The sequence below is a fragment of the Drosophila subpulchrella genome, chromosome 4 (genome assembly GCF_014743375.2).
Source record: "Drosophila subpulchrella strain 33 F10 #4 breed RU33 chromosome 4, RU_Dsub_v1.1 Primary Assembly, whole genome shotgun sequence".
Lineage (NCBI taxonomy): Eukaryota > Metazoa > Arthropoda > Insecta > Diptera > Drosophilidae > Drosophila > Drosophila subpulchrella.
Genome location: NC_050608.1, coordinates 341,090 through 356,734, shown reverse-complemented (window position 1 = coordinate 356,734; position 15,645 = coordinate 341,090). Strand labels below are relative to the sequence as shown.

The 15,645-nt window shown below is 35.5% G+C and overlaps 1 protein-coding gene across 3 annotated transcripts; it reads left to right on the top strand.

Moving 5' to 3' along the window:
• Positions 1-758: 758 nt before the first annotated feature.
• Positions 759-15,317, top strand: LOC119562880 (inhibin beta chain). Of its 3 annotated transcripts, XM_037875998.1 has the most exons (6): positions 759-884; positions 4,475-5,644; positions 8,516-9,469; positions 13,112-13,368; positions 13,429-14,068; positions 14,133-15,317. In XM_037875998.1, the coding sequence occupies exons 2-5, from the start codon at positions 4,501-4,503 to the stop codon at positions 14,065-14,067; spliced, it is 2,994 nt and encodes a 997-aa protein (XP_037731926.1). In that variant the 5' UTR covers positions 759-884; positions 4,475-4,500; the 3' UTR covers position 14,068; positions 14,133-15,317. The 3 variants fall into 3 exon arrangements, with proteins under 3 accessions (XP_037731926.1, XP_037731934.1, XP_037731942.1); XM_037876006.1 differs by lacking the exon at positions 8,516-9,469 and having other exon boundaries at positions 14,133-15,315; XM_037876014.1 differs by lacking the exons at positions 13,112-13,368; positions 13,429-14,068; positions 14,133-15,317 and having other exon boundaries at positions 8,516-8,770; positions 8,832-8,952.
• The last annotated feature ends 328 nt before the right edge of the window (positions 15,318-15,645 follow it).

Here is a 15,645-nt window from a genome sequence, read left to right as displayed (position 1 = left end):
CGCGCTGAAAAACAGACCCGGTGAAAAGCGTCCTCTCGTTCAGTCCTATGGTTAGCTGCGGATTTATTTTTTTGTGGTATTGCTTCCTGTGGGTCAAGTCCCACAATACTGGGCCACAGCTTGGATAAGCCGTCCTTTTCTACCTCGTGCAGGCGCTTTGCTTTTTCCCTTATAATTTTAACTTTTTGTTTCCAGACCGAACGCACCGATATTTTAAATGTCTTATTCTTTGCGCGTCGGATAATGACGTTTATCGGAATTCACTCAAGAAAGCTGGTATTTTTTCTGGTATTTCCTTAGCTCATAAAGCGGACCCGACAGAAAGCGTTAGCCCCCTATTTGCCTCTCCTAAGGTTAGCTCCCGGTTTTCGTCGATGTGAGTACAAGGCTTTAAGGTTGAGGAATTGAGCACAAAAGGACGAAAGAAGCCGGTTGCCATTTTTAACTACTTTTATCCCATATCTCGCCGAGTTTATAGAAAGTATTTCTTTACTAGTCTTTTTACGGTTTTTTTCAGAACTACTAGATTGACGTAAAAACAATAAAATAATATAAGCAAAATCCCGATGAATATATATATTTTCGCGCCTCGCTTTGAACTTATTTCATTGTCGTGACCATTCCTATCGATGGTGTCAAAAGCATCGATATTTCCTCGTCGTACCCAACTTTACACTTTTTAGAAAGGGGGCAACGCTACTAAAAAAGCTTTCAAAAGCTTCAAGTGGTATGGCATGTCTCATAAAGTATGCAATGTCATTCAGACCGTCGTCCGTCAGTTCTTTCCTTGCTAAATCAAAATCAAAATACATTTTTAAAAATGTGAACAATCCTCAAGTTGTAATAGACAGTGTTTATTAATAGTCGTCTCGAAGAATTTAACAGTAATTAAATAATGACAATTTTCAATAATTTTAAAGATATTTAAAAAATACAAAAATGATACATTTTGTAAAACATACTAAACACATAATCAAAGTGGGCATGTAACTATGTAGTTCATACGTATTAGTTTTGCAGTACAACACATGATATTTGATATCTCCCCCTTCCGTTGCCGTACTTGTATGTGACCAGTCTGGCGTCGTCTCGTCTCGACTGCGGCTGACTGAGTGTCGCCTTGCGTTCTTTAGTTGGGGCAGACATGTCTGCATAAGTGTGGGTGTTTTCGGGATCCTTAGAGTGTGGTCTGTCAGCCTAAGTACGCCCTCTGCCATATGACGATTGGTAGCGATGTACGCCATAAAATTGAAAGCAAATAATTTTAATTTAGACTTTTAGCTGTCTTATTCTTGATAAGCTTTAAGTTACATAGGGCTTTCCCACACAATCGTGTTTGTAAAAAGAATATTTTCAGCGCATCCTAGACGTAAAATGATGTTTTATTTGACTATACGCTTAACAGTTAGTAACTGGTGCTAAGAAAATCGTAGAATAATATAGAAACTCAACCTGTTTTTAAACCAGGTTCCGTAGTGTTCAAAGAGTGTGTAAAAATACATTACAAGTCGGATGAAACATTCCTGACTTTAATTATATTCTTGGTCAACATTAAAAGAGTAGCATCAAACCGTAACTTTTCCAAAAATAGTCTTTCTATTGCAGGCAGTATATCATATAGAAAACAACAATGATTTTGGGAATAGTTTCTTTTAAAAACTTTAAATAACAAAGAGGATGCCTTGTTTTACATGCTTTGTCAAAGACAACCAAAAAACAAGAAAAGAAGTTAGCTTCGGCAAGCCGAAGCTTATATACCCTTGAAGCTATAATTATTAAATTTAAAAACACAAAAAATGATATTCCCAATAGTATAAGATAATATGTCAAAAAACAGCGAATCTATAATTTGTTTCATATTATTTTCCTACCAATTTTCCGATCGTTCCTATGGCAGCTATATGATATAGTCGTCCGATTTTGATAAAATTAAATTCGAAATTCAGAACTAATTAAAAAATGTTATTTCCAAGCGTAGGAGGTTACATGTTAAAAAACACCGAAGCTATAATTTGTAACATATTATTTTCCTACCAATTTTCCGATCGTTCCTATGGCAGCTATATTATATAGTCTTCCGATTTTGATAAAATTAAATTCGAAATTCAGAACTAATTAAAAAATGTTATTTCCAAGCGTTGGGGGTTATATGTTGAAAAACACCGAAGCTATAATTTGTTTCATATAATTTTTCCACCAATTTTCCGATCGTTCCTATGGCAGCTATATGACATAGTCGTCCGATTTCGATCAAATTTAATTCAAAATTCAAAACTAATTAAAAAATGTTATTTCCAAGCATAGGAGGTGTTATGCCAAAAAGCACCAAAGATATAATTTTTTAAAATTTTTTTTCCGATTATTCCTATGGGAGCTATAAGATATAGTAGTCCGATCCGGCTGGTTCCGACTTATATACTACCTGCAAAAGATATAAGACTTTTGGGAAAGTTTCAGCCCGATAGCTTTAAAACTGAGAGACTAATTTGCGTAGAAACGGACGGACAGACGGACAGACGGCCAGACGGACACACGGACATGGCCAGATCGACTCGTCTAGTCATGCTGCTCAAGAATAGATATACTTTATGGGGTCGGAAACGTCTCCTTCACTGCGTTGCAAACTTCTGACTGAAATCAATGTACCCTCTGCAAGAGTATAACAAGAAAGGAAAATAACTTCGGCAAGCCGAAGTTTGTATACCCTTGTAGTTATAATTATTAAATTCAATTCGAAATTCTAAAAAGTACAAAAAATGATATTCCCAATAGTATAAGATATGTCAAAAAACAACGAAGCTATAACTTGTTACATGTTATATTTCCACCAATTTTCGGATCGTTCCTATAGCAGCTATATGATATAGCTATATTATAGAAATCATTTAAAAAATTTTTTTCCGATTATTCCTATAGGAGCTGTAATATATAGTTGTCCGACCCGGCTAGTTCCGACTTATATACTACCTGCAAAAGAAAGAAGACTTTTGGGAAAGTTTCAGCCCGATAGCTCCGAAACTCAGAGACCAGTTTGCGTATAAACGGACGGACAGACGGACATGGCTAGATCGACTCGTCTAGTGATGCTGATCAAGAATATATATACTTTATGGGGTCGGAAACGTTTCCTTCACTGCGTTGAAAACTTCTGACTAACAAGAAAGAAAGTTACCTTCGGCAAGCCGAAGTTTGTCTACCCTTGCAGTTAAATTATTAAACTTAATTTAAAATTCTAAAAAATACAAAAAATGATATTCCCATGAGGGTATAATGTCATTTCAGTCAGAAGTTTGTAACGCAATGAAGGAGACGTTTCGATCCCATGAAGTGTATATATAAATTGTTGATTAGCATCTCTAGACGAATCGATTCAGCCATGTCCATCTGTCCGTCTGTCCGTCCGTCCGTCTGTCTGTTCCTTTCTACGCAAACTCTCAGTTGTAAAGCCATCGGAATGAAACCTTCCCAAAAGTCTTATTGCTATTGCAGGTAGTATATAAGTCGGAACGAGATGGATCGGACAGCTGTATAAATAAATAAATAAATTATAAATATATTTTTGGTGTTTTTGACACACTATCTTCTACTCTTGGGGATATCATTCTTATAATAGATCAGAATTTCGAATAAAATTTTCGACTTTATTAAATAGCTGCCATAGGAACGATCGGATAATTAATGTTAAAGTAATACAAAGTCGGTCCGCTATATTTCGTTTTCGGTAAACATATACAGCAGTAAATTAAAATGGAACATTGTGTTAATATTTCTGTAATTAATTTTTATTTTTCTAAAAATCGGAAAGCTCTTTACATACAATGCTCCCACGGGAACGTCCTGCAAGGGTATATAAACTTCGGCTTGCCGAAGTTAGCTTCTTTTTCTTCCGAATGTTAATGCTATTTTAAAACATTTTTTTAATTTCCATCGACGTCCATAAAGGTTAGCATTAATAAATAAGTTTAATTCGATAGCTGAGTAACGGGAATGTGATAGTCGAGGCACTTGACCATAGTGTTTTATTTTATGTTAATATTAAAACCATTATATTACCTAGCAACAAGAAAGGAAGCTAGCTTCGGCATGTTTAAGTTCACATACCTTTGCAGTTAATGGAACAGAGTCCCGTAAGCGCTTTGGCCATCGGATTTTCCCGTTCGACCTCCTAACTGAGCGATACTCATTATTTTTTTGCATGGTATAAATATTGAATATTTCCCATGAAAACGGTATTTGCGCCAGCCTTGACTATTTTTTCGTAATAAGGACCAAATAAGACCGTAATAAGATCCAAATCAATGGTAAACGGAAAATCACACGAATAATATAAAACTGTTTTTTTTTCAAACAACTTATAAGAATTTGATAAATAAAATTCAATCTATTAAGGGACGCATGTCTTAAGTAAAACTTCATCATAATGAATGCGAAACTTAACTTTGAAACCACTAAATTTATGTTTATTTTTTTACAGGAATAAAATGAATATACACAGCCCCAATGAACAAGATTTGCAATGGATCGGAAGTTGGATACCAAGACTATAAAACTGCCATTACTCTTACATCTACTCTGAGGGCCACTGCCAGTAATACCCCTTGCCAAATATCAAAGATGAGGTTTGCTTTCGACCCCCATCAAGCGCAGTCGGAGACGCCTTTTAAAAGCAACAGATGCTTTTTCAATTGCCAATGCCTCTGCTGTCGTCAGGGTTGCTGTGTTGTCGTCGTTAAGTGTTGCTGCTGCTTTAGCTTTAACTGCTGCATAAGCAATGGCTCCGGAAAATCATTTCTCCAACCGGCTGTAACGCGCAAGAAAGTTCCTGACCCCGAAATTTCAGGCGTGTCGAAGCTTGTGGGCGCCATTTTAGTGCTTGCGCGCTGGGCAACCACTCTCCTAACAAGCTGCATTCTCCTGGACATCTTCTCGGTACTTGGCCAGCCTGGTGTCTCAGATGTAAACAGGACCAGCAGTAGAGCAGTCCACGTCTCGATTCCTACGACGCCAAACGAAACTCCCAGCAGCAATTCGGACTTAAAGCTGAAGCTACTTTATGGCTACACTTCGTACGAGATAAATAATGATCAGCAGGTGAAGTCCAACAACCTGTGTAGAATGCTTTGCAGCAGTCGCAATCGCAAACGGCAACGAAGAAGACGTCGTCGACGCAGGCGCAGGCGACGCAGGAACAGAAATGCGGTTAGAGATAAACGGCAACAAGTGCAACGCAATCCACAAAAACACCTTCGGACTGATCAACGGATGCAAACTAAAGAGAGCGTCTTTCAACAAGGCCTTAGCGACGCTACATGCCAAGCTTCAGAGACAAATTATAGAGTAGATTATGACACAGTGCCAGAAGTAAGGCTGCTAGGTCGGTCAGAAAAAAGCGTTTTAGTGTCACCTCTGAAGGAAATAATATCACCTTGGTCGCTAACACAAAGTTCAATTCGGAACTGCTCAAAGATTAAACGAAACAAGGCCAATCTTATTTGGCTTCTTATTGGACTCGTTTGGTTTGAAGTCAAACTAATAAACTGCAATGGGATCAGCAGCGGGAACTACTTTGCTTCTAATCTGGAGACTCATAAGGGATGCACATTGTGTCATGAAGAAGGCAAACTCAACATTTACAACGATAAAGGTAAACATTTTTCTTAAAACGCATGTTTGAATTGATCCAATTGACCTAAAACAAGAGGGGAAGCTATCTTCTAACTAAAGTTTATATACCATTTCTGGTTCTTCCTATGGGATCAATGTATGTAAGGAGTTTTCAGATTTTTAGACAACTAAAAAATAATTTTAGAAATATTAAGATAATATTCCATTTCAATTTACTAGAGAATATGTATAGCGAAAACGATTTATGTATTATTATGACTTTAATTGTTCGATCCTTCGATTGAATTCGAATTTCTTACAGTGACGGACTAAGGTCTACATACGAACCCCTTTTTTGGGACTTTACCAACTTCTATTCAGTCTTATTTCAAATGTTATTATTATACAACAACCCAAATACCATTTTTATTTAACTTAAAACGTTTAAGTTATAAACAAAAAACTTAAAAACGGTCCTGACAAAATTGTACATACCATTTATTCCATAAACCTAGTACTTGTAGTGTGACCGAAGTACAAGCAACTGGGTTTGTTTTATTGGCAATGAAAAATTTATGGATTTTAAAAATACCAATCTGCTGATGCACACAGAAATACAAATAAATGGAATGTTCAAATTCGTCTTTTTCAATAAGTACTGAATGGGTTAATAAATGTATTGTACCATTCAAACGGCATTTAAATTACCTTTCCATTGATGCCAAAGTTTACAAAAAGTAAGTTAAAATTATGAGTATATTTAACTTTTGTTTTGTCAAAATACTTATGCCGACCACTGTAATTTCCCAAACGTGCACCCTAAGTCCAGCTTTGTGGTGGTGCATAATACAGCAGCCAATCCTTCCCGACATGCGCCTTATGCTTTAGATAATTATCCTGTTGGAAGATTCAGCGCGTTCCTAAGCATACTTTATTCAAAGATGCTTTCAAGTTATGTTCTAATATGGTCTTATATTAAAAACGATCCATAATACCCTCGAAGAAGAACAAATGTCCTACTCCTGAGGCTGCAACTGCTTCACACCACGACACTCCCACCCTACTCCCACAACTGTGGTAAATCCGACCGTAAAGCAAATATGATATAGTCGTCCGATTTAAAATAAAGTTTAATTCGAAATACTGAAATATTATATAATATTATATATACTTGATCACCATCACAAGACAAGTCGATCTAGCCATGTCCGTCTGTCCGTTTCTACGTAAACTTCTATTGCAGGTAGTATATAAGTCGGAGGGCGCCGGATCGAACGACTATATCGATTAGCACCCATGGAAATAATCAAAAAACTATTTTTGAAAAAATGTAAATAAAATATTAACTTTGGTGTTTTTGACATATTAACCTCTACTCATGGGAATATCATTCTTATATTGTTTCAGAATTTCGAATAAAGTTTAAAACTAATCGGGCGACTATACGACTATATGATAAAGCTGTCATAGGAACGATCGGACAACTAATGTCCAAATAAAACATAGATCGTTATATTTCGTTTTTGGTAAACATACTTAGTAATAAATTAAAATGGAACATTATCTTAAAATTTATGTAATTAGTTTTTAGTTTTCTAAAAATCGGAAAGCTCTGTACACACAATGCTCCCACGGGAACGACCTGCAAGGGAATAGAAACTTCCGCGTGCCGACATTGTTTGACATTATTTAAAAATCATTTTTTGGTCATTCCTATCGGAGCTATAGGATATCGTTGTCCGATCCGTCTCGTTCCGACTTACATACTACTTTTGGGAAGGTTTCATCCCGATAGCGAGGAAGAGAGTAATTTGTGTAGAAACGGACAGACGGACAAACGGAAATGGCTAGATCGACTCTTCTAGTAATGCTGATCAAGAATATATATATACTTTATGGGGCCGGAAACGTCTCCTTCACTGCGATGGAAACTTCTTACTGAAATCATTAACCCTCTGCTAGGGTATAAAAATGGAAAGTGCTGCGGTACGCCATGTAAGCAGCTAAGCGAGATTGAAATGCGCCACTTCCCCCGCGATCTCAATATATGGTTATGTGGGCGGTAGACAGATTTAGGCGTTATGGCTGTTAGAGTGGGCGTGGCAAACTTTTTTTGGGGCCAATCGTTAGGTATTGACGAGACTAATACATTTCAGTTAAAAATTGTTACCTAGCGTGAAAATTGTGGGCGCCAAAGACTTGGGCGGTTTGTGGGCGTGGCATATTCGCGTAACAAACTTGCGCTGCGTACAAGGCTACGGAATCTAAATCCAATTCTCTATCTTTAATAGTTTTCGAGATAACCGCGTTCATATAAACGATTTTTTGAAGTTTGTGGCCGGTTTGTGGGCGTTAGAGTGGGCGTGGCACTCTGCTGAAACTCTACGAGTAACGGGTATAAAAACTAATTTTGGCTTCCCGGAGATTGAACTACATTTTCTTAACGCTGGGCCAGCTAGCCTTCTAAAAAGAAAATGGCAAATGCGGGCACATAAATTTCTTTAGAGGGGTTGTGAAAATAATTATATTTGCAGCATGTCGTTTCGTGGGCTCGATCACCGATCTGCGCGGTGTAATAATTCAAATACCATACAAAATATTATCAAAGAGAAAGATGAAAAAGGAGATCTTTCAAAAATTCGACATTTTCAATAAATTCTAAATGGGTTAAGAAAAGTCTCGTATCATTCGAACGGAATTTAAATGGCCATTCCATTGGTGCAAAATTGTACACAAAGTAAGTTCAAAGTAAGAGTATGTTTAACTTTTGTTTCGTGGAAAATCATATGCCGACTAGTGTATATACATTTCTTTATACTAAATTACAAATACGAATACACCCCATAGAAAACAAAAAACAAATATTACAATTTAACTTACATAACACTTTACAATTATCACATTTACACAGATAATCCACACACAGACTACAACATCTACAACAATTACCATACCAACAATTACTTCAACAAAAAAACTAGTCAACCGCATAACAACATTGCACCGAGCGACCAAGTTCGCTTGGAGTCGATAAAACGGCAAATTTTGACGAAACTTGGTCTTAGCCACAAACCCAATGTATCTCATCCCCTACCTAAGCAATTTATTTGGGAAACATTATACCGTGCAGATGGTGGACGGATCAACAATGCATTCGAGAGCAGTGGTAATGATTTTAATCAACAGAACTCCAGACCACGGACGTTAACCCTACCCGAAATACATAGGTTCAGTGGCCGGGGCGGAAGGACCTTTCCTAGTATTCAACATCAATTTCGATCACCGTTCGATTACAACTTCAACATAAGTAAAGGGAATGTATATAAACAAGTTTTGAGAAATCGGTCTGCAGGCCGAAAAAGGCAACAAATACCAAAAGTCGATGGGAAAAACTTATTTTTGAAGAGAAGGACAGAAAAACGTCAATTAAAAATAAATTCTCGTGTTGCGTCTAAATCTACAACACAACATGAAAGCCACCATGGCAGTGTTACTCAGATGTTGAAAAGTGGAGACGCCAATAATGTTGATGGCTTCAACGGCAGACAGATAAATGCGAATGCGTACAGAAAATCTACATATCTAATAGATATAAATCGTAGTAGTGATAGTAGCGCCAATAGTGGCATAAATGGTGAGATCAGGCGCAATGCTTATGAATATTTTAGCGATTACAGTGTTCAGGCTGATGAGAAAAGCCAGTACGATGAAAGTAGCTCAAGCATTGAATATCACCCAATGGTCCAAAACATTGATGAAGAAAAACCGAAGCGGCATTACGAATCGGTTGTTCATGACCAGGAAAATATTGATCGTGAAGACTTCTTTGGAAATACTCAGGAAATAATTACATTTGCAGAAGAAGGTAAGTCGATTTCTGTTGGAAAGGTTCTACGGAAAAAAGATCAAAATCAATTTCAAACCCCTTTTCTGGAAACTACGCTTTTTTCAACTGACAGCCAAGATATCTCAAAACCGACCTGAAGACTTTCATATTAACAGGATATGCTAAGCGGTAATCGTATGAATTAAAAAAACTATAATAGGCCCCAGGTTTTTTTTATTCTACGAAACTAAAAAGAAAATGCTTTTAAAGTATAAAATCACGTCAAACTATTAAACTTATAGTATTAGCAAAAGATAAAGTAAAATGTTTTAAATGGAAACTGTTTTGAAGGACCCGTTTTTCTGCTAAATCTTTTAAATTAAATAAAATTCCAGGGCATATCTATTAATGTTGACCTAGCGGACGGTAGCGGTACTACTGACCATGTAAAGCCTGCTTAAATTAGGTAGTAATAACTTTTAAAATAACAATTTGGTTATTTTTTAGTTTTATAATAAAAATTGAAAAAATAACATTTTTCTTGAGCGATAAAAATTAAAAAAAAAATTTATTTTATTTTTTGTATAAAAATAAAACTCATTATGAAACCACAACCTCCCGATTTTTGGAAATATTTTTTTGTAGACCTATAAAAAATGGAAAGGTATCTCCCCTAGAAAATAAAATGGTTATATTGGCTTTCTGCTTCCTTGCAGAAGATTTTATTGTTTTAGTCTGTAAATCAAATGCTTTCAACCTAACCATAGTAGTATATGGGCATTTGCACGGGTCGCGGACGTATGTTCGTACGCACTTAGTGCAAATAAAAACAAGAAAGGAAGTTAACTTCGGCAAGCCGAAGTTTGTATACCCTTGCAGTTATAATTATTAAATTTAATTCGAAATTCTTAAAAATACAAAAAAAGATATTTCCAATAGTATAAGAAATTATGTCAAAGAACACCGAAGCTATAATATGTTTCATATTATTATCCCACCAATTTTCCGATCGTTCCAATTAAATTCGAAATTCAGAACTAACTATTTCCAAGCGTAGGAGGTTATATGTTAAACAAGAAAATAAGTTATCTTCGGCAAGCCGAAGTTTGTATACCCTTGCAGTTATAATTATTAAATTTAATTCGAAACTCTGAAAAATACAAAACATTATATTCCCAATAGTATAAGATAATATGTCAAAAGCCACCGAAGCTATAATTTGTTTCACATTATTTTTCCACCAATTTTCCGATCGTTCCTATGGCAGCTATATGATATAGTCGTCCGATTTTGATAAAATTAAATTCGAAATTGAAAACTAATTAAAAAATGTTATTTCCAAGCGTAGGAGGTTATATGTTAAAAAGCACCGAACCTTTAATTTGTATCATATTATTTTTAAACCAGTTTTCCGATCGTTCCTATGGCAGCTATATGATATAGTCGTCCGATTTTGATAAAATTAAATTCGAAATTCAGAACTAATTAAAAAATGTTATTTCCAAGCGTAGGAGTTTATATGTTAAAAAACACGAAAGAAATAATTTTAAAAAAATGTTTTTTCCGAATATTCCTATGGGAGCTGTAAGATATAGTTGTTCGATCCGGCTGATTCCGACTTATATACTACCTGCTAAAGAAAGCTGACTTTTGGGAAAGTTTCAGACCGATAGCCTTAAAACTGAGAGACTATTTGTGTAGAAACGGACGGACACGGCTAGATCGACTCGTCTAGTGATACTGATCAAGAATATATATACCTTATGCGTTGCATACTTCTGACTGAAGTCATAATCCTCTGCAAGGGTATAAAAACAAAAGGAGATATTTCCTTGGGAACAGATTCAATAGAAAGCTACATGAACCCATTTTGAAAAAAAAAAATCATATGTTTTCCTTGCGAAATAATGAATTATAAAAATTCCTTTAAAAGTTTAAGTTTTTCCGTTTTCAGGGATATTTCTTCAACAAATGAAATATGCTATGGTTCCACTGTATTATGAAAATATGGCCATTTATTTGTGAAAATACGCAAAAATACGATGATTATGAAGATTTTTTGTTTCGGTCTTGGTTGACCACTTGGCGGATTTGCCCATATATGATATGTTTTCACACATCCCAATGCAAATGCATTTGTCCTTTTCTTTTGTTCTACTTTAAATTTTCAATAATTACACAAAGGGATAATTTTGAAAAACTCATTTTGGCTTCTGCGGATATTGAAATCACTACCGCAAGGTCGAATTCATTAAAAGCTAGGACAGATGGCCTTCTAATACGAAAGAGGCAAAAGCGGGCATGTAAATTTTGTTAGAGAGGTTGTAAAAATAATTATATTTGCAGCAGGTCTCTCTCCTAAAGTAATAATACAAATTTCGAAATTAATTTTAAGTTAAGAACAGCTTTTAAAATCTTTAAGAACGTTTGTTTTGGCTTTAAGAAAATATCTTCTTATTTCAAGAACACAATTTAAGAAGAAAACATTCTAAAATTGAGAGTTTTGTTCCTAAATTTAGACAGGGCTTAAAGAGTTGTTTCTGAACCCTGTAACAAAACTGTCCTAAATAATCGTTTTTAGATTTCCTTTGTCAAAATAAAAGAAACTGTCAAAATAAAAGAAAGAAAGAAAAGAAACAAATCTGGGTAATTCCTTCCGTTTTCGTTTTTATTAATTTTTGCTTATTCCTATAGCGGCTATATACGAAAGCACTCTATACGAAACTTTCATCATCCGATCCGGACAACAATCGTACTACCTGCCCAAAAATATGATTTTTGGAAAGTTTCAGCAAATAGCTTTAAGGCAGCGGACGACAACTCCCCACTAAGACGGCTTAGGGCATAGCTCTGCTTTTTCTTTGTCGCTACACAAACAGTATACATTAGTAGTCGTCACTGACCCGTGAAAATTGTTTACACAAATATAAGACAAAATGTTATTGTATTCCGTGCCGACCGTTGCCCTGCAGTAAGCGCTTTTTAAGCACTAATAAAGCATTTTCCCGCCGCTGCGTTCGGCTCCGCCGTCCTTGCGTTCGTGGCTAAACGGTGAAACTGCAGGGAGGGTTAGTACCAGGCATCAGTCATCATTAAGGAAAGGTGCATACATTTTATTAAAATTGTTAATTGAATTTACATGGGAAAGTCCTAAGCTCAGATCAGATTATTCCATACCTCATCGAGAGAAAATGAATGAGAGGGAAGGTCAGTTTTGACACGATAGACGAATAAGAGCGTCGGACCGGGCGAAGTTGAAGTCGACATATTGATGACACGTGAATGTCATTGGCCTAATTTGTGACATGGAACTGCAGGGAAGCGACTAGTTTGCATAGAAACGGATAAAAATTATATAATATCTATACGTTACTGCGTTGCAAAACTACAGAATGAGATTTTAATATTTGATTACCTTAATGACGATATTCCCTAGAGTGGCTCGTGATAGAAAATGTACGGTTTCGAAAAAATATGACTTGTAAAATTACTACAAAAATCGTCGAGATTTTGTCGACCTGGTAATTTTACAAGCTTTACGTGCAAAACCATGTGTGTGCCAATTCACTTTTATTCAACTTTATGCGAACTTAGCCTAACTATTATTTGTAATCCGACCTTAAGGCTTAAATTTTTCCATCTATTAATAATATTTAATTGACATAACACTTTTATTTTAAGGAACCCAATATCGACAATATCGAATCCTTGAATTTTCGCCCCAAAATCGCCGTGTTCCAAACCAAAAACTCTCCATTCGCAGCGCTCAGATTCATATACGGATAGACAAGCCACACAGTTTCTGGATCGAAAGAGCAAAACATTTGCAGGAAAAACATTTGCTAAATACTAAACGAAAATGGCGGGCAAATAAACCTCACCACAGAATAAAAATCTGGGTTTTTCAATTATCAACAGCGATAAATATTACAGAGAAGGTAATATTAAATCGATAATATTCTGTGATTTTACAATTTCCTTACGAATTTTATTATTAGGGAATAGACAAAGCTATTCTGTTCCGGGCTTCTTTTGAAGTCGACACCAAGCATTTGGGATGGCAAAAATTCGATTTAACCGAAACGATCCGAGAGTGGTATGGGCTTGGCAGTAACGAAAAACTGCGTCTGTTGATTGATTGCACTGGCTGCAGTGGTCGATACTCATTACACCTTTTTCAAACATCGAAGCTAAGAGACAACTCATCAGAATCAGACAATTTAAGCCCATATCCCAATCGACCATTTCTCGTACTTCATACAGAATCAGCGAGGACAAGACGAGTTAGGAGACGTGCCGTGGATTGTGGCGGTGCCTTAAGTGGTCAATGCTGCAAGGAGTCCTTTTATGTATCCTTCAAGGCACTTGGTTGGGATGATTGGATTATTGCACCCAGGGGATATTTTGCGAACTATTGCAGGGGCGATTGCACGGGGTCGTTCAGGACACCAGATACGTTCCAAACATTCCATGCCCATTTTATAGAAGAGTATCGGAAAATGGGCCTCTTAAATGGAATGAGACCCTGTTGCGCTCCAATAAAATTCTCTAGTATGTCATTGATATATTATGGTGATGATGGAATCATAAAAAGAGACTTACCAAAAATGGTTGTTGATGAGTGCGGTTGCCCTTAGCGTAAGTAATATTAATTTTCATATCATACTTCAATTAATAATTTTAAAATTGATTTTCTTCACAGCTATCTCGATATATGCCTTGACATTTTCCATTTTCCGTCCGGTAGACATAGTCATAAATGTCCTCGGTTATCTTCAATGTCAAAAAGAGAGTTTTTTAATATAAGTAATTACATTTTATTGACTCGAGATGAAAATGATGTGTTATTGACATAGATTAGCCTCAATTGTGTTTTATTTTACATGATGACAATATTTATATATTTACCCTAAATTGTGAAAGTGCCTAAATTAAATCTAAAACTATAAGAATCATGCAACTACAACTAAAATATCTTTGAATATGGTAAAAACCCGCTTTTAATAAATTTACAATTCCTCAAATATATATTCACCAAATATTTCTACCATGTACTAATAAACATTTGTTTTTTCAGCTTATAACCGTCATTTGTTTATGCCAAAAATTGGTCACTTTTATACCCTTGCAGAGTGTATAATGATTTCAGTCAGAAGTGATGCTGATCAAGAACACATCTCCTTCACTGCGTTGCAAACTTCTGATTGAAATCATAATACGCTCTGCAAGGGTATAAAAACACTAGATTTAAGGCTTATAGTTTCTAAACAACTAATGCTACAGACACGTGCTTTATGTCGCTGAAAAGGTAATATAATTTGCTAACAACTTTTTGTCTATTTTCTCAAAATTGGTTCGAAAGATTTTTTTTTAAGTTTTAATCTATACAGCCCTTGAGATTCCTCAACTTTAAATCTATACAACTTTTTTTCATAAGAATTACCGTTTGGAAGATATTGAGCGATAATAAGTGAAATCCGTTTGAGTTCAGTATGAAAAACATTTAAAGCTTACCTTGAATGCCCACAACTATGCTAAATTAAATTGATGAGAAAAGAATATTATAACATACTTTTTAATTAAAAGGAAAACATTTGGATGTTTGTCATCGAGTCTTTTTACTAAATAAAGTATTAAAACTAAAAAAATTATGTTCTTTGAATTTCCGATGTCTAACTACACATATTTTATTTAATTTCCTAAAAACGGTTTCTATTCTAAAGTATAGTGCGGCATACAGTAACCGTGCTAGTGCAATAGCTCTTACGAGTATGAGTATTATAGCAAAAGTTAATAGAGCCACCATTTAATAATTTATGTTTAAAACAAAAACTTCTGATATCTAACAAAAACAACATTTAACGAGGTAAGGGGTCGTGACGATCGCACCTTCAACATACAAAAGTTCTGATATACAATTTTGTGACGAAAAATGATTGTACATCCGACTAAATAAATACACTTTCTAAAATGCTTTCATTCGGCACGCTACAATAGAATATACCTTTGTATGCGAGGAGCTTTAATATTTTGATGAAGCGGGCAAAATGAAAACATTTAGAAAGTGTATTTATTTAGTCGGATGTACAATCATTTTTCGTCACAAAATTGTGTATCAAATCTTTTGTATGTGAAAGGTGCGATCGTTACGACCCCTTACCTCGTTAAGAGGTGTTTTTGTTTGATCTTCATCTCCCTTTAGCTGACTAACGGGT